At 42.0% G+C, this 18,597-nt stretch overlaps 3 protein-coding genes across 14 annotated transcripts in view; 1 reads left to right on the top strand and 2 right to left on the bottom strand.

Annotated features, from left to right (window-relative positions):
- vps13d (vacuolar protein sorting 13 homolog D) overlaps window positions 1-5,643 on the bottom strand; it is a 42,746-nt gene extending 37,103 nt beyond the window's left edge. For 3 of the 6 annotated variants that reach the window (XM_077511856.1, XM_077511859.1, XM_077511858.1), the window contains exons 1-9: window positions 5,139-5,643; window positions 4,313-4,490; window positions 4,054-4,131; window positions 3,646-3,836; window positions 3,416-3,496; window positions 2,689-2,805; window positions 1,817-1,921; window positions 387-557; window positions 36-136 (exon numbers count right to left, since the gene is read on the bottom strand). In XM_077511856.1, the coding sequence (XP_077367982.1) occupies window positions 36-136; window positions 387-557; window positions 1,817-1,921; window positions 2,689-2,805; window positions 3,416-3,496; window positions 3,646-3,836; window positions 4,054-4,131; window positions 4,313-4,409 (941 nt within the window). In that variant the 5' untranslated portion in view covers window positions 4,410-4,490; window positions 5,139-5,643. The remainder of the gene's footprint in view (window positions 1-35; window positions 137-386; window positions 558-1,816; window positions 1,922-2,688; window positions 2,806-3,415; window positions 3,497-3,645; window positions 3,837-4,053; window positions 4,132-4,312; window positions 4,491-5,138) is intronic. The other 3 variants (XM_077511857.1, XM_077511861.1, XM_077511860.1) reach the window with 3 other exon arrangements.
- A 42-nt stretch (window positions 5,644-5,685) lies between these two features.
- On the top strand, window positions 5,686-10,962 carry lactbl1a (lactamase, beta-like 1a). Of its 6 annotated transcripts, none has more exons than XM_077511864.1 (8): window positions 5,686-5,876; window positions 6,668-6,978; window positions 7,085-7,230; window positions 7,534-7,634; window positions 7,703-7,860; window positions 8,614-8,828; window positions 9,060-9,165; window positions 9,237-10,962. In XM_077511864.1, exons 3-8 carry the CDS (start codon window positions 7,125-7,127, stop codon window positions 10,213-10,215), a joined length of 1,665 nt encoding a protein of 554 aa, XP_077367990.1. In that variant the 5' UTR covers window positions 5,686-5,876; window positions 6,668-6,978; window positions 7,085-7,124; the 3' UTR covers window positions 10,216-10,962. The 6 variants fall into 6 exon arrangements, with proteins under 6 accessions (XP_077367990.1, XP_077367992.1, XP_077367989.1 ...); XM_077511866.1 differs by having other exon boundaries at window positions 6,665-6,978; XM_077511863.1 differs by having other exon boundaries at window positions 5,686-6,579.
- Window positions 10,411-18,592, bottom strand: suv39h1a (SUV39H1 histone lysine methyltransferase a). Of its 2 annotated transcripts, XR_013282196.1 has the most exons (7): window positions 18,462-18,592; window positions 16,955-17,100; window positions 15,820-16,479; window positions 14,913-15,059; window positions 14,663-14,792; window positions 11,074-12,336; window positions 10,414-11,013 (listed from the first exon to the last, which is right to left on the bottom strand). XR_013282196.1 is itself a non-coding variant. In XM_077511871.1 (6 exons), the coding sequence occupies exons 1-6, from the start codon at window positions 18,478-18,480 to the stop codon at window positions 12,203-12,205; spliced, it is 1,236 nt and encodes a 411-aa protein (XP_077367997.1). In that variant the 5' UTR covers window positions 18,481-18,592; the 3' UTR covers window positions 10,411-12,202. The 2 variants fall into 2 exon arrangements, 1 of the variants encoding a protein (XP_077367997.1); XM_077511871.1 differs by having other exon boundaries at window positions 10,411-12,336.
- Window positions 18,593-18,597: the final 5 nt, after the last annotated feature.

Genomic DNA, 18,597 nt, shown 5'->3' with positions numbered 1-18,597 from the left:
ACACTGGGACTCCGTACTGAGCTTCTGAGTCTTACTTTGCGGCGACGGAGCAGTTGGGTCTCCATTTCCGGTAAAGCATTTCCCTCTCCCGTCGGTAAAGTTCTTTGAGGAATGCCATCACCTGTTGGTATTGCACCTGAGAGGACACGCAGTCAAGCCCACAAATAAATAAAGCAAGACAAAAAATCTCAATTTAATGTCTGAGTCCGACATCCTGAATATACAGTTCACAAGACATTCTGACTCTTGCATTCCACGAAAAAGTCAATGTTTAATTCCATAACCTCAGCATTTTTATATTCATATTTATAGCACTATAGTGATACTGTGAAAAGTGAGAGAGTTTTAAGGCAAATGAACACATACAGCAACGTAATTACACAGACCTGAGATAAGCGCAGGGCCATGGTCTCGAGCTGAACGTGGCCTTGAATCCGTGGGGTATGTCGGAACCTCAGAGGCTCCTTTGAGGCGTTTCTTCGAAGCAATACGGAGGCGCATACTGGTTCAAAGATATACTGGTGCTCCCACGTCTTCATACATTGGCTCATAGCTTCCTGCACATTCCCAACACAAAAATAATCAGGTCGAAGAAAAGAAAAAAAAGATGTATTCTGTAAGTGGGGACACTGAGTACAGCGTCAAAGAATCTTAAAGATACCAAGTTCACAACCAACATGAAAATACAAGTAGCATCGTAGACTCAAGCGTTGACAAGCCAGAGGTTGCATCTGCTGTAGGCACTTAATGATATACTTCATTACACTGTAAGCCACTCTAACATGATGCACAGTTTGAACATTAATACTGTGCTTAAATATAATGTCAATGTCTTGCACTTAAGTTAAATACTAAAAGTTTCAATGTTTAAAATCAAACAGTTCTCACTTGTCAGGAAAAAATGAATAAAAAGGTCAAATATGTCAAAGGGGGAAAGCCATTTTCGACACTTTGGTTGATGATAGTCCATAAGTTGTGAAAATAACACCCACGTCACATGGGGACTGTCTCATCGGATGGATTAATTAAAAAAACAAAAATCTGAAATTGACCAAATGTGGACATAGTTCTCTGTCCGACAGTGTGGAAATGTACATGTACTGATTTTCTTGTCAACAACTCATTTGGAACAAGTACAAAATTTCAAATGCTTTGCAAACATAAAAATGGGTCTGCTGAAAGGAAACGTGATGAAATACCCACACTCGCCCCTCGGAAGCCTGCGCAGCTCAGTGAGTTATGGGCTTAAAACAGTTCAATTGGTCTGTCAAGTTTCAACAAATAGTGACAGACTCAAACACAGATAAACTAAAATATAAATGATAAACTCACTATTGGTGCACTGTGCTTAATTAACACCTCTGCTACATGCAAGATGCTTCGATGGAGATTTTCTTTTTTGCCTGCATGTCTGTCTGTACTTTACCAAAGATATCAAATAAATCAACTGATTTCTACAATGTTTCAAAAGGGGGTTAAATGGTCCAATGAACAATTTAGTTTGAGCAAATACAGAAATTGGCCGTTATTTTTTGTCTAATATAGAATAGTGAAAACTTCAAAAGTCCGTTTTCTCTTCCCTGCATGCTTAAATACAGAACAGGACAAACACAGATCCGAGAACCCCAAACAGATACGAGACAGTGCAAAGCTGCTTAGTGACTGAAAGGTTCATCTCAGTCTGGCATGGTGCCAACTGCCAAGCAAAGCAAACAGTTGGCCATTTTTAACCCACTGAAATACAAACGGGCTTGTGGGTTCAAATGAAATCAGTGCAAGATACACAAGCTGCGTGTTTTAACTGGTGAAATCTGACCTGGATCTGATTAACCGGGAGTTTTGCCAGCATTTCACATTCTGTATCCCAGTAGACTCGGAAATCTTCAATCTCGAGCTGCTTCTGTCGAAATGGAGTCCATGCCTATGCAAAGGGCAAATGCATTACTTCAAAACACGCTTTTCCAAATAGGGTCTTTTGTCAAATAAACCAGTTGGTGCAGTAGAGAAACTGCAGAACAACATGAGCATGTCATTATCAAATATAATCTGAATCATCTTTGTGTGTAACTATGTAAAAACATCCAAAGAATTTACCACGAGTAGTTTGTGCCACACTAGTATATGATACGCGACAAAGGCCTCGTCATTCAAATGTCAAACAAGTATGTGTAAGTAAGTATAGCATGCACAAAGAGAAATATTTCGATTGTAGCATTCCCTACTGGCAGTGGCACATATTGCAGACTAGGTGCTGGAATAAATCAGATTTTGCTGATGATATCGCAATGCAGCGATAATGTAACGAGTAATATACGAGAAGAAATCTACCAACGTGGACAACTGGTTGTTAGCGCATGCGCCTCACACTTCAAATCTGTGTAGCGTTTGCATTTTATTCCAGCATACCCCATCTGGTTTATAATGTGATTTGAGGGTATTTTAGTGAGCTTAAATGAGTGTATTGTGAGAGGGATAAAACTATTTCAAACATTTGTATTCACTTTCTAGATTGCAGATTTTCAACTCATGTGTGCGGTCCGCAATAAACAGGGTTGACTAGTTGTCGTTTCACAGTTGTCCACAGTGAACGCGATTAAGATGGCACAAGTATGAGCCCCAATGAGGACAAAAGCGGGATAGAGAAATGTAAGACATGCATAGCAAGCTTGGAAGTCAAACACTACTTGCCGTATCTTTGGAGGGATTCTGGGCTGAAATATTGTTGACGCATACTCCAAAGGAGAAGGGCTTCTCTGGATTGCAAGTGTCGTCTTCGAATCTCAGGTGCACATCTTGGATGTTCAGCTAAACAAACGAATCCGAAAGAAATCCGAAAATCAGAGTTGGCCTATGATGCAAACCATTTGTTGTGCATAGTCTTTAGTTCGGAATTCAACGCTATCACCTCAGTGGATCATTTGGAAGAACCTTTGTAATTAAAATACACTGAGCACCCTTGAGCACTGTATACGGATACTCTTCAGGGAAGTGTGCTCTGTCTCACTCTCCAGCATTTTAACATGCTTTGACTCCTGAGCGACTACACTTCAATATTGTTTTGCTTAGGATGCAGAATCATGTACAAAGTCTTCAAACTGACCACATGGTAAAAAAAATGAAAAACTGTTGCAAAACGTAGTGAAGAAAATCTGAATGTTGTACTAATCCAGAGATCACATTGCAAGGCCCAGTACAGAACTTGTGGAGGGAGGGATGAGCAGTAGTCGTAAACGTAGAAGTAATATTACTGTTTTTTTTTATACTGCTACCACTCATCAAATACTGATGTTTCCTGCAACTGGCATCTATGACAAAAGTCAGGCTGCTTTTAATATGAAAAATGAAACAAGTACAGTATATGTAGTAAAACACGATCTAAAATACTTGAGTTGAATATTGTATTGGTTTACTGTACCTCAATGTTTTCCACAATCCTTGTCACCACTGATGCAGTGACAGAGTACCAGTAGGACTCTCCTTTTTGCTCACACTCACTCTGAAGGAAGAACAGAAATGATATGCAGTCGATAATATCCCACGGAATTAAGATACATCACTTCGGAATGTTTTCCACTTAAGAAAATAACAAACAACACACAATTTGGAAGGAAAAAAAATGAAAAACAAAAATCAAAATGAACCTACTTTGAATTTTTCTTCGAGCGTCTTGAGGAGATATTTCTTGCGCTCCCTCTGCTCCTGTTTCTCCTTCTCGTCATCGTACTCCCGCAAATGGGCGGGACCAATGATGAGGTTGAGCTGGGACATGGAGATGACCCAAGGGTCACTGTGAGGCCGGTAGAACGGGATCTGAAGCGTAATCTTTCCAATGAAGCCTGGAGACGAGAAGGATCACACAAACGGAAATATAAATGACATCTCAAGATTGCAATGGTGGCGCTGTTGGAGAGCCAACAAGCAGTCTAGTCTGTTTAGATATTAAATGTATTTTTCTTTATCCACAGATATTTACTGTAGAAAACTATTACATCAATATCTCATGGAATCTTTATAAATTAACTCAAAGGAAAACACTATAAAGCAAAGCCTCACCTGTTTTAACCTCAAAGGGAAGATCAAACTCTTTGAGGGCATCTTTCCTCAGAGGCAAGTTCTCCAACTCTACTGCACCTGAAAAGCAGGAATTAAAGGTCATATATATCTGTCTCAACATTATATTACATGACATGAGACTAATCCAAACATAAACAAAAGGGACAACACATACTGTACGTGGCGATCCAGTCATGGTCAACTTACACACAGTACTGTATTGTAAAACAATGTGGCTAAAGCGGTGCATATTCCTTACCTTTGAGCAGTGCTATGGAGAGTTGATCTGTATTTAAATTGCTGACATATTTTCCTAAATATGTGTTTAGCACCCAGGCAACAAGGCCTTCCAACATCCTGTTGGTTCAGAGAACCTCTACTCTCCAAAATGTAGATGTAGACAAAAGGACAGCTCTCAGGGGGAAGACACAAAATGTCTAACAAACAGAAAGAAAAATGGATATGACATCACTGTCGAATATGACTGTGAATATGATTGAAACGATTTCATGATAATATACTACTGTAGAAGAACGAAACACACTACAGTAAGTGCCTATGTGGTGTTGAGCCCCCCCACCCCAAGAACACATTTAGAAGTGCATTTGTGCCGTGATTTGTTGTTTTATTGCAAGTTAACCACTTTTCTGCTACTTCATATGTGAACGTCACGGTAACTTCTTGCCATCACAACCTCTTTTCATCAATTTTGGATGGATGGATAGTTGCACAATATTCATTATTAAATCATATATATATATATATATATATATATATATACATACATATATATATATATATATATATATATATATATATATATATATATATATGTGTATACAATTGATCGTACTTTATTGTACAAATGAACATTGTATATATTTATTTGACGTATAGAACCAAGTGAAAACATTACGGACGTCCGCAATTTTGTAACTTTGAAACAACTTGACTACAAAACAAACAAAACGAGTAAGAGAAGTCTCTCAAGTTCGATCGCTGTCAAGTCGCCCCATAACATGTTCTGCTTACAGCTTCCATTGTTAACAAGTACTGAAGTTATCGAAGCGGTGTTACTGACTCACCCCCAAAGACATGTGTTGCTTTCCATCAATTACTCCTTCGCAGGGTCCATGATGGGGAATGCCGCTGTCAATGAAGTGACAGTTGTCGCTCGCACACAAAGAAGGACTACAGTGACAGATAGCGTTTCAAAAAATACCACACCATGAAGACAAACAGGAGTAAAAACTGGGCAGATTAAAATAAAGCCAGCCAAACCAAACGTACAGCGATAGCAGGCAACTCCAAAGTCAAGGTGGCTTTGGAAAGGGCAAAGTTGTAGTCCACACGCCTAAGCTAACCGCCAAGCTAAAACTAGCTTAATAAGAAAATTGTGTCCACCCTCAAATCAACTAACCATTGGGAAAACAAAATAAAACACAAAAATACTGTAAAACTGATACGTTTTCATGGAAAACAAGGTTATTGTACACAAATAAACACAGATCAGATCATTTGCGATTTGTGTCGCACGGTCTTATAACCATTGGACTTCCAACTTGTACTTCCTGTCACGTGTTCAAAACAAACCTTCTTCTTCGTCGGCTTCGTCGACTTCTTCTATGATGGCTTGTCACTGACTATTTTACAGCACATAATTACGCGCAGCAGAGACAGGTCGCAACTGTGTTTGCAAGTGGATTTCAACTGGATAAAAATGATTCGAACCATTTCAGAGGGAGCCTCAATAAGAATAAATATTACATAAGGATAAAAAATAAATGAATCAGCGCTCATCGATGCCCACTGGCAGCAGCCAGGTGAACTTCAAAGACCACATGAGTCGGACTTTTTGGTTTTGTTTTGTTTTGAAGGAATGTTGTTGAAGTAGTTAATTGTAAATGTATGATAGTATACGTTTTTTTTCTTCATTTAAATGTTTAGTTCTATTTTCTGCTACTTGTTTATGTTTATATTGTTCAATAAACAAACAAACATGATCATTAGTTTCTTCATGTAAATAAAGATGAATAATATTACTAATGGCGTAGCGGTACATTCGCCTGACTTCGGTGCAAGCAACATGCAGGTTTAGTTTCCAACCAGGACAGAAGTACAAATGGTTGCAGCCTCTTGTGTACTACGACCAGTTCAGGGTGTAATCCGCCTTCAATGTATTTTAATGTTGGCGATGATGGTGCCACTTGGAGAGCTAATTATTTTGTATTTGTATTTTATTTTATTTTTTAGGCTACAGTATACTCGTATGAGGTTTCGGTTTGAGAGTCGCTGCTGTAAACAATCCAGCAGATGGAGGTGTAGTCAAAAAAGCTCACTGAACGTGATGTTTGGCACCTTGTCCTGCAGTGCTCATTTTTGAGACTTTTTCACTTTGCCACTGGCACTCGAGTGCCATCGAGTTGTACAGAGCCGGAGTCATTTTGCTATTTTGAGGTCAAAAGGATTGCTTCTGGTTGAACTCATCAGCAAGCAACTGATTTTGCTGCTGTTCACACATGCTGGGTTCGACATCATTTTGCTGGATATTTCCTGACATTATAAGTGACCATGTGCATACATTGAGCAATGACCTGACCTTCTTACCCAGCAGGCCCTCGTCCACTTCAGAGTCATCAGTGGATTTAGCTGTGTGGTGGCCTCCTTGCCGATTATGATGTCACTGGAGCGTTGTAATGACCATTAGGGGATCACAGTCAAGATTAAGTACATGGAGGTAGAGGTTGTGTAAAAAGGTACAAACAACTAAGGACCAGATCAGCACTGGCTTTCAGCACAGGCCTGCAGGATTCACCCTCATGGATGGACCTGGCGGGAGCTACAATGGGATTTTTTTCTGCTCTGAAAAATATCAAACAAAACCACTAAGATGATTACAAACGAAGCCTGCTTTTCCCTCCAGTGGTAAGCTTTATCTTTTGTAATCGTGGAAGTCAAATATCCGACCGAATGGAACTAAGCATTTTATTTATTGATTTGTTTATTACCAGCATTGACTCTCCCCCCCCAGATTGTCGTATAGTTTACACCATCAAGCTTGAATTAGCAAGATGAAGGTGAAATGGACCATGTTGGGCATGGTGGTCTTCTTCCTGCTCTCTGTGGTTATGACTGTCTGCTTCATATGGCAATACAGGCTGCCAAAGTTCAAGACAGGTAAAGTTTCAATGCTCTCGTTACTCATTTGTAAGAGCTGTAGTAGGATTACACAAATATACGATTATAGGATTCAGAGTTTTAAAAAATTAAATAAGATTAAAAAATACAAAAATCATCTGTCCACGGTCCACCCATAAATGTCTATTGCTTATCCTGTTTGGGGTCACAGATGAGATGGAGCCTATCCCAATTGGCCCTTAGTTCAAGGTTTTGGGTGTTTTCATTCACTGTGATGTTTGGTGTGTGTGTCTGTGGAAACTGATCAACTAAAAGCGCTATTATTTATTTGTTTACCCAAAGTGTTTGTAAAAGAATCAGCAATTGAAGACATGTGCCCACGTTATCCTGAACCTGTGCCCCTCAAACATCCCATCATATCTCTACGAGTGGCTTTAGAGAAGGTAAGGTCTTTTCTTTTCAAACTTTCTTATTCTGGATGTCATTTGAATTCTTTTGCATTTCCATCGAGGTTGATCTTCTCCTGAGAACCAGTGTTGACAGGACCAAACTTCCAGCAATATCTGCCATTTTGGTTTTAAATGACTCTGTTCTTTGGATTGGTAATTTTGGCAAAAAGAACATTAGTGACCCAACATCACCTGCACCCAATGAGTACACAGTATACAGGTAAGGTCACATACACTATTCTGAGGGGGCGGGGATAGATTGTTCCACTGATGTCATGTTGAAAACTGAAACGAATTCCCTTTGTGTGCCATGGGTTGTTCAAACAATAAGTTGACTGTCAACTTTACTACCGCACATCGACAAATCAATCATGTGTTTTTTGTCATCTCATTTTCCAATCTGCCCATTGACGGAGGCCTTTAACTCGTCTATCTGCTTCCGTCACCTGACTATAAACATTCTGTGGAGCAGTGAAAGGTCCAAGGTGACACAGCCCTCATACGTCTGCGTGAGTTAGAGTACGAAAATAAGATGGTAGTAGAGGAAAATAGCGGTAAGCCTCACGAGATTAGATTATTTCAATCACCACTAGTCTTCGATTATTCAGACAAGCGGCCTGACGGGTTTTGCAGCAAGAAAGGAGGAAAGTGGCACGGAGTGAAGCGCCACGTTTGTCGCCACAATGTTCTGACCAATAATGTAATAGCGCAAGTGAAATATTGATTCGACTCAGCAGCCTTCATGACATTTTAGTCATTCAACCGCAACTGTTCACGACTTTATCTGGACCCTCACCAAAATAGAATGTGCTTTTTGTCATACCATTTGCAACGTGTCTACAAAATGTCAGTTCATTATTTAACCCTTCGAATGGTTGCACAACTCCGTGTTCGGTCCAAAATGCAAATGCAAATGCAGTGTAAATATGACCAGTATGGGCTCCTAATCCTGTTTAATGTATCACATGGGCAGAATTGCAAGCCTTTCCAAGATATTTCCCACCCTGATGTTGTACAAGCTGTGGGAAGATGGCCTCGTGGACTCGCTAGATGACTCAGTCGAGAAGTACACCGACAACTTTACCATCAAGAATCCACTGGGTAGAGACAGCCAAGCGGCATCCACCTCAGCCAGGAACTTCCACAGAGCTGCCATTACCTTCCGTAGAATGGCCAGCCATCTCTCTGGTAAGAGTCAACAACGTTTCTCTGAGTGACATGTTCTGTAGCAATGCGTTTTAATGGCGTTAAATATATGAAAACAGATGAGAAAACCAAGCATTCAATTGTAACTTTAGGGTGGTGCTGAAATAAAAAATAAGAGCCCATACGCTGGAAAGTAAATATCAGTTGAATGTCGGATTTACGCAATGATTTTTCGTGTTATTAGTTCTAGTAATGTCATTTATTGTTTCGCAGGATTACCTCGAAGATTAAGGTCAACTAATCTGCTTTGGAACGGAGACACACGAGCGGCCCTTCACGAGTTACAGGATGATGTCCTTGTTGCCGATCCAGGAACAAAGTAAGTTTTCTTTTCACAAACACCTCGATGGCTCCAACTTTGTCCTCTTACGTGAACGTCTTTACCCGCAGATGTCACTATAGCAACGTTGCCTTTTCTTTAATGGCCAATGTCCTGGCCGACAAAGTGACTGGAATGGACTTTGAAAAGTGGGTGTCCCATAATGTTTTGCATCGGCTCAACATGAAGACCACGGGTTTCGACATGACCCCTGCGATTCAGAGACAGATGGCATTGGGCGTCTACAGCGACGGTCAGCCAGCTCCCCTCTACAACTTGGGCTGGTATCGACCTGCGGGTCAGATGTACTCCACAACAGCCGACATGGCAAAGCTTTTGATGGCTCTCCTGGACTCATACAGGAGGACACTCCTGAGAAAAGACACCCTAAACACGATGCTGGCCCCACTTTTCCAATGCCAGAGTGGCTACTTTGCTAGCTACACCGGCACGCCGTGGGAGATCAACCGGCAACTGGGCTATGATGTCATAGGAAAGGACGGCGACTTGGATGGCTTTGCAGCCTCTCTGTCGCTGGTGCCGCGCCTCAAATTAGGAGTGGTGGTCCTGATGGCCGGGGTGCGACCCCCAGACCAGGATTTAGTGAAGCAGATCTACAGCCATCTCATCCCTGCAGTGGAAGGCGCTTTCAGAGATGCTGACCTGACACCCGGACCGCCGCCTGACCCTGCTCCATACGTCGGCTTTTTCACTTACAGGAATACGACTTTCTATGAGATTAAAGCGGGGTCGGACGGGGCTCTGTTCATGCAACAGTTTGGACCACAGGTGGATCGCAACGTCCCAGACAACTACCAAACCATCCACCTTCAGTATCTTGAGGAAAGGGTGTTCAGAGTGGCCTTCAAGAGCCCATACCCTTGTAAGTTAAAGGTCAACAGTGCCTCTGTCTCCTTGGAGACTCAAGACAGACAGCTCTTTAACTTTTATCTCTTCAACAAAAAAGGCGTGTCACCCGGTTTTGATTCCCCGGGACTCAACACTTACAAAGTCATGAGGATAGCCAGAAAACCATATTTTACAACATGAAAAAGAGAATGTTTTGGCGTGATACGCTTTTCATACACTATCATGTCATTCGTTACAAGCTGGTTTGTCACAAAGCAAAAACATGATGAATATGGAATTATTTAAAAGAACATCAACACCCAAGCACCGCCTACTTTCTGTATCATTTATCAATTGCTGGGTATTAATCTATTGGATTTCGGTTGAACAAACATTTTCCTTCAAGGGCCAAAGACAAATTGAAGAATGCAAGCTTTGAAGTTCTTTGATTTTAATTTATCATTCATTCATAAACACGTCAAAATCAATCAAGCAATTATGTTAATATATTTGTACAATCTGTTGAGGCCATATAGTTTGGGAATTTTGAAAGATTTTGGGGTGGCCGGCAGCCCTTTATTCCACTAGAAGCGATCGGAGCCTCCACTGAACAGCAGCAAATCCCATGTTCACATCTTTAGTGTGCTCGCTAACCAATTCTTTCTTCAAGCAGTTACTTGACGATCAAATTAATGTGATATGTATATTCCCAAATCCGACGTTGAAACCAAGGATAAAGTAGAACAATTCTGGTTAGTAAAAATGAATTTGCTCATCCGGGTTGCGGAGAGAAATTTAGGTACTATTTTACTTTCAAATTGTTTATTTAAATCTTTACATATCTAGAAAAGATCCTGACAGTATTAAAAAAAAATGAACAATTTACTAGTTGTGGAGGAAGTCCCTTTCAAGCACAACCCTCCAACAATAAACATTTCTTGGACACTCCCAGGCTGTCGTTTGTACACCACTGCCAGTCGCACGGAATCCACCGATTACCTTGAATCTTGTTTGATTACCTTGAATCTTGTTCGATTACCTTGAATCTTGTTCGATTACCTTGAATCTTGTTTGATTCAGTGGATAAGACAAATAGATCCATTAAGAAGACTTTCACAACTACATCGTGTCTTTTTTTCTGTGATCAGCTGGTGCATGAGGCTGATTGTGCAAAGGTCAGAAAACGTGATTCCAATGCGAGTGAAACTTGCTGGTATTTAGAAAGATTGAACTTAGATGAGAGCTTAGAAACTCCAATGATATATAAAAAATAATAATAGGTTCTGTAAATTATTTAAGCCTTGCCGGAGTCTCAAGTCTAGTTTCCATATATACATACCGCGGCTGGCAATAATATCAGCACTGAGCCCCCTTCTGTCAGTCTACCTGCAACCGCCAAAGCTTTCAGGCTAACCGGATCTTGGGAATGTTCAGAGGCATTTATGGAAAAGCACACGCCTGCTGCCCTCATGTTTTACTTGTATTTTCTATTGCTATCGAATAAGGCACCTAAGCTGTAAGCGCCCCGAAATGTGCACACAAAACTATTTATCCATCCATCCATTATCTATAAACAGGTCATGTTATTTAAAATCAAATCATTTATGTACACTTTGTAACACTATGATTAAATATACAATGTAGACAATGCAAACGTAACAACAAATCAAAACAGATAAAGCTTACTGTATTTGGCTGCACCATGGTCACAGTATGAATCCACCCTGAACTGGCAAAATGAAGTGAAATCAAGTATTTTCCAAGGGTCTGACATACTGAAAGAACGGCCCATAACAGGGAGCGAGAAAGAGAAAGTTGAGTGGGTGCATTTCATTTAGTAGGAATTCGACAAGTTAGAAAACCTTTGCATCAAATCTGACATAGTTGATTTCAAACTAGTGCAGTGACGCTTAACACTTTGGACACAATTTGGCACAGATGAACGCTTGACTATCCTAAAACCACTTAAATAAACAACAAAACTTGCAATTATTTAAACATGGAAAGAAACGGATTTTTAAGAACAATTTCTGTCTCATTGTAAACCAAAAAACGTGTGGCCAATTTATGTTTGAATGTATGTCAGCAATGTTAAAAGAGCTTTCAAGAAAAATACAAATAAGTACAATGTTCCAAATTTTGTATAGACTGCGACTGCGGTATTTTTTCCAGTCCCATCAGTTCCTTATTAGAAGAGGTATTTTCTGCACGAGTCTGATCCACACCGGCACTCCACTCGAATCCTCTTTTTTGGAGAACTGGAGACACCTGCTAAGGTGAAACTGGAATCCATCTTGGAGCTTTCTGAGTCAACTGGATCAACTTTAGAAGCAAGCAGAGTAAATTGCAAAGTAAATCACCTATTTTTGTTTTGTTTGTTTTTTTTTTGTTTAAATGCCATCCCTCCATACAAAAACTATTGACACCCATGTAAAACAATTAGCGGTATGTCTTACCACAAGTTGACAATCTTTACTGACGTAACTGACGTATACAGATAAGACTGCCGAGAGCAGGTCAGGACATTGACGCAGACTTCATTTTGCACTTGAGTGTACACAGATCGATTTCGCAATGGGGTGATAAAAGGGAAAAGCTGCACTGATTGGTGTAGTTCTCCTGAAGGATGGATCAAAAACTAGTCGAGTAGTAAAGCCACTCACCTTGAATTGTTTGTATGTTTTGGACACTCGGGTGAAGAGAAGGGGCGGAGCTGTCAACTGATCACCACCTGGTGGTGTGTTGGCTCCGATGGTGGGGGAAAATGCCAGTCAGACATGGCAGACCCAAACATATTGTGAGGGTTTCCTGGGAACGTCTGGCGGGATCCCCTATCAGAAAGAGTTTCAACGCCCACCTCCGGCAGAACTTCTCCCTTGTCCCGGGGGAGGCCGGGCACATTGAGTCCGAGTGGGCCATGTTCCGTCCCTCCATTGTTGAGGCGGCCGATCGGGGCTGTGGCTGTAAGGTGGTTGGCAATCCTCGGACCCGCTGGTGGACACCAACGGTACGGGATGCCGTCAAGCTGAAGAAGGAGTCCTATCAGGCCTTTTTGGCCTGTGGGACTCCGGAGGCAGCTGACAGATACCGGCTGTCCAAGCGGAATATGGCTTCGGCAGTCGCTGAGGTAAAAACTGGGACATGGGAGGAGTTCGGTGAGGTCATGGAAAACGACTTTGAGGAAATTCTGGTCCACCATCCGGCGTCTTAGCAGAGGAAAGCAGTGCACCATTAACACTGTATAGTGGCGATGGGGTGCTGCTGACCTCGACTCGGGACGTTGTGAGTCGGTGGGGAGAATACTTCGAAGACCTCCTCAATTCCACCAACACGTCCTCCTTTGAGGAAGGAGAGTCTGGGGACTCTGAGGTGGACTCTCCTATCTCTGGGGTTGAAGTCACTGAGGTGGTTGGAAAGCTCCTCGGTGGCAGGGCCCCGGAGGTGGATGAGATCTGCCCGGAGTTCCTAAAGGCTCTGGATGTTGTCGGGCTGTCATGGTTGACACGCTTGTACAACATCGCGTGGACATCGGGGACAGTGCCTCTGGATTGGCAGACCGGGGTGGTGGTCCCCCTTTTTAATAAGGGGGACCACCACCCCCGGTTGGTGTGTTATAACTATAGAGGGATTACACTCCTCAGCCTCCCTGGTAAGATATATTCGGGGGTGCTGGAGAGGAGGGTCCGTCAGGAAGTCGAATCGCGGATTCAGAAGGAGCAGTGTGGTTTTCGTCCTGGCCGTGGAACAGTGGACCAGCTCTACACCCTCGGCAGGATCCTCGAGGGTGTGTGGGGTTCGATCATGCAGTCCACATGCGTTTTGTAGATTTGGAGAAGGTGTTCAATCATGTCCCCTGGGGATTCCTGTGGGGGGTGCTTCGGGAGTACGGGGTATCGAGCCCCCTGATACGAGCTGTTCGGTCCCTGTACGGTGTCAGAGTTTGGTCCGCATCGCCGGCAGTAAGTGGAATTCGTTTCCAGTGAGGGTTGGACTCCGCCAAGGCTGCCCTTTGTCACGATTCTGTTCATAACCTTTATGGACAGAATTTCGAGGCGCAGCCGAGGCGTTGAGGGGTTCCGGTTTGGTGGCCTTAGCATTGCATCTCTGCTTTTTGCAGATGATGTGGTGCTGTTGGCTTCATCCAAGCCGTAATCTCCAACTCTCACTGGAGCGGTTTGCAGCCGAGTGTGAAACGGTTGGGATGAAGATCAGCACTTCCAAATCTGAGACCATGGTCCTCAGTCTTAAAGGGTGGCTTGCCATCTCGGGGTCAGGGATGAGATCCTGCCCCAAGTATAGGGTGAGAAGCTCGCTCATCCGGGAGGGACTCCGAGTCGAGCCGCTGCTCCTCTGCGCTGAGGTGGCTCAGGCATCTGGTTCGGATGCCTCCTGGTGTTCCGGACATGTCCCACCGGCAGGAGGCCCGGGGGACGACCCAGGACACGCTAGAGTCTATTTCGATTGGCTGGCCTGGGGATCCCTGCGGGTGAGCTGGTTGAAGTGGCTCGGGAGAGGGAAGTCTGGGCTTCCCTCCTAAAGCTGCTGCCCCCGCGATTGAGCCGACCCCGGATAAGCAGTAGAATATGGATGGATGGACCTTGAATTACAACTCTGCCTGCAGGTCAAATGCGGAGTAATGCGCACTCACTTTGCATTTTGTAGTCAAAGGTGAGCTCCTCTCCTGCCCGAATGGCTCGTGTCGAAAACAAAGCAATTCTTGGGAGCCTCTCATCAATGTTGTCAACAAAAACGTTGAACACTTGCAGGTTTGGATTACACTACAAAAAAAAAAGATGTAAATATGATACAAGTTCTATTTCTTCTACACCGCTATCGAAATACTTGACATTGTTGAAATTGAACAGCAAACGGATCAAGGCATCATTTCAAATACTCACACTGTGATTGACAAAGTGAGAGACGTTTCCCTGGTGAGCAGCATCCACCGTGTATACGTCCTCCACATAGTCCAGGTCAAATAGGTACGTCGAGCCTTCGCGGTCGTATATGTGACCTCGTTTCTCTGCTTCATCTGTTGTGATGATCTGACAGAAACAACACATGAAAAGTACAAGAAACATTACTTGACATTTTTATTTGATTTTTGTTCAAAAGTTGTGGTTCTTGAACTAGCGAAGGACATTTCTGCAAGGGAAGATGCTTTTCGTCTGACACTCATTCGGAGGAAACTTCAGAATGAGGAAGAAAAATGCAAATAGGTTATTCGCTTATAGCCTGAAACTCACTTTTTTCTTCTTTTTTTTTCTTTTTTAACCTTGATTGGCTTCTTCCCAACCAATCAAACATTCCCCCACGCTAGCAAAACACCTCTTTGGATTTGTCTTTCTTATTCTGACTATTTTCTCCTGATCAGTGTAAGATGAAAAGCTTAGAGATGCATCTCCTTGTTTTTACTATTTTAAAATGTAGATCTGCCATGAATAAGCAAACTTTATAACAGTCAAAGTATCAAAGCAAATCTTTGGATTTACAGTAATTTACAATAATTAAACACTGTACAAATATTCATTACCGGAACACATATATATATATATATATATGTATTTATTTTTGTCTACCACTATGAGCAAAGGTCAGCACTGTACAAAGTCATCTAGTACTTTTAAAGGTAAGGGATTATGGAAAATGTACTTTTTAATTGTTTTTATACTATACAAATAGTTGGGTTACAACCAAATCTAATTTTCAGTATATGGCCACATGCTTGGATCCGCCACATTAAATGCTGAGTCAGTGTCACAATATGACTTCTTTAATGACATGCACAGCCAGATTTACACTTACCTCTCCCACATACTCCATGACAAACGTGTTCTTCTTTATACGCTGCAGTGTGCGGACTCCCCATCCTCGACCGTTGTCCGTCTTAAAGATAACCAGGTCAAACTGAATGCCTTTTTGCACCACTCTGTTGGGACAGTCTCGGCTACAGAGACACTGAGAATTACACTCGTATATGGGCTGTCCCGGCCTGATCCGGACCTGGCCAAACTCATTGTAAGCGACCCGATGCAATGATGCGCCAGGACAGCATCCGTTCACCGGATCGTCAAAGCAGTTCTTGCACTCACAGCCCACTGCCATTTCATCAAAAACGATGCCGGGGCCTGCTTTGTAGTTGTTGATGTAAGTGAAGTTCTTTGGCGGACCCTCAAAGTCGACATCATTCATGACAAAGATGCGACCAGGGTGGTTGCAGGTTAGGTTCAACTGAGTCTCCCATCTCTTCAGTCTGTGGCGGAGTTTCGCTTTCTGAACGAGGAATGTTGAAATTTCCTTATCCAGTTTTTTAGGGACCGATCGTCTTTTCTGGCGCCTCAGCTCCTGATCCAGGTCCAGGTGGAACTGCTTCATCAGTTTGGGGCATTTGAGGTGCCTCTTGGGCTCCCAGCTGTTGACCGACTCTGGAAAGCCCCTCCATTTCACCAGGTAAAATTCTTCTTCCTAGAACATCCAAAGTCATTTGAGAAGTCAAAGCCCTAAACTTTAACTACATTTCTGGATGCAACAATCTATGCACCTGTGACCTCCTCCCATACAGAAAAAGTGCTAACTTTTTGTCTGCCTATACTAGTAAAGCATAAGACAATTTCTAGTACATTTTATGGACGTGCATTGTCGGGATCTCATGGTGTAGATCAGGATTGTAGAACCAAATCGCAATTGGGAAAAGATGGCTTACTTCCCCTTCAGTTGTTGGGGAGTTGTAAAACAATTTGTACAGCTCAATACTGCCACCGAGAGGAATGGAGTATGGATTTGATATCAACTAACTGACCAACAAAATTCATTTACCCACTCTAGAAGTTTTCACTTTTATTAAATCACAAATATTTAAAGGGCTCTCTTTTGACTTTGTTCTTCAATGTGATGTGTATCCTTCCATAAGAAAGTTTAGTGTAAATGATGATGACCAGACCTTCGTCTTTTTGTAGTCACAGAGGAACTCCACCTCATACTCCTTGACATTGGCTTTGGTTATCCCCAACTCTTTACAGTGAAGCCCCTCCAAGCGACACAGGGCTTCAAGACCGTCCCACGACATCTTGCTGGGCACAATGCAGTCTGAAAAACAAAACAAAACAGACAACTTGATACTCTGGTCACACAGCATGGTTTACTTTATGGAATAATCTTACAATGTGGTGGACACCTTTTATTTTTCTCCATCAACGTAATAAGCAAGAGGGTCTATGTCATAACCACAGTTTGCCCAAATTGTACATCTTTATTCATTAGAAATATCAAGAATTGTTGCGTAGTCAATTCAATATGCACCTTTCAATCCTGCAGTAAGTTACATTGAGACCAAAGAGTAGTGACACATTTTGCACAACCAACCAACCAACTAACAAAAGTTTTATTGTAATAGACAGAGAGAAAATCAATGTGGATGTTTTTGGTACAGTAATAAACAATTGTAAATGTAGATTTTTTTTAACAATAATTACAGAAATGCACCTTTAACATATGTCATATCATTTTTTGTGGTTTGATATTTAGTATCTACATATCGCAAATTGAAATGTAGCGAGCAGTGACGCGAGTCGGAGTGTTGAAACACGGAGCCAAAGGCTGACGCTTTATTTACATCAATCAGCTTCCAAGGTCAAAAAGGCAACAACTCCTCACTCTGCCTGCGGGAAGCTAACAGACTAACTCGCCTTCCATCATAACAAAACATTCCCACCCACCGGAACTCTCCCTTCTTTCCAACGTTCCGTGGGTGAATTATGTTTCGATCACTGCAATGTCACATTTCAAAAGTGTTCGCAAAAAACTCTTCTATAAACTCGAATTTCGAAACCCATTTGCCTACTCCGACTGACTTTTGGCGGAAATACTAAATACACCATACATTTATTTTTATTTTTTTTTGTAACTTGTGTTTTTCAACCCAAAAACCGTCCTTTTTGCTTTTGGAGAATAGTAATGTAATGCAAAAGACGTCTACAATGTGGACATTAATTATCTTATGCATAGATAAAATATGTAACGATACAGTAGCGTCGAATCTATTGATGCTTATTAACTTGCATTAACTGTGACAAATTTGGTGAACAAATGTTGACTTAACTTGGGCGCACTTAACGAGACATGGCATGGCGCGAGTTTAGTTTCCCTGCACAACTTTGGAAAGCTCAACGCGCACCACAACAACAATAAGACACCAGTCAATATTAACTAGCGTATAAATTAAATCACCATGAATAATTTGACAAGTTGGTCTCAGAGGGATTCTGCGTTTAACTACAATAATCTTGTGCTGTTATATTTGCCAGAGGCCACCGTGATATTACACCGCGTAGGAGACTTGATTTTGGTGTGCATACAATACAATAAAGAAGGGAATATGAGCTTATTGTTAAAAACGACGACACGAGTTAACATTATCTGAAATTCAAATGCTTGTTTTGCCGATTTACCTTTCGAAATTTCCGCCATCTTTTCCACGCAGCCGCCAAAAATACATAGCCCGACTAGACTCTACAGCAGAGGCCGTCTCGACCGCTCATTGGTTGAGAGTTTTGTATCAGTCTTCTCATTGGTCTACACGTTTTC

Source organism: Festucalex cinctus, chromosome 2, assembly GCF_051991245.1.
Source record: "Festucalex cinctus isolate MCC-2025b chromosome 2, RoL_Fcin_1.0, whole genome shotgun sequence".
In the NCBI taxonomy this organism is placed as follows: Eukaryota; Metazoa; Chordata; class Actinopteri; order Syngnathiformes; family Syngnathidae; genus Festucalex; species Festucalex cinctus.
This window is presented reverse-complemented; position numbering and strand designations above follow the sequence as displayed.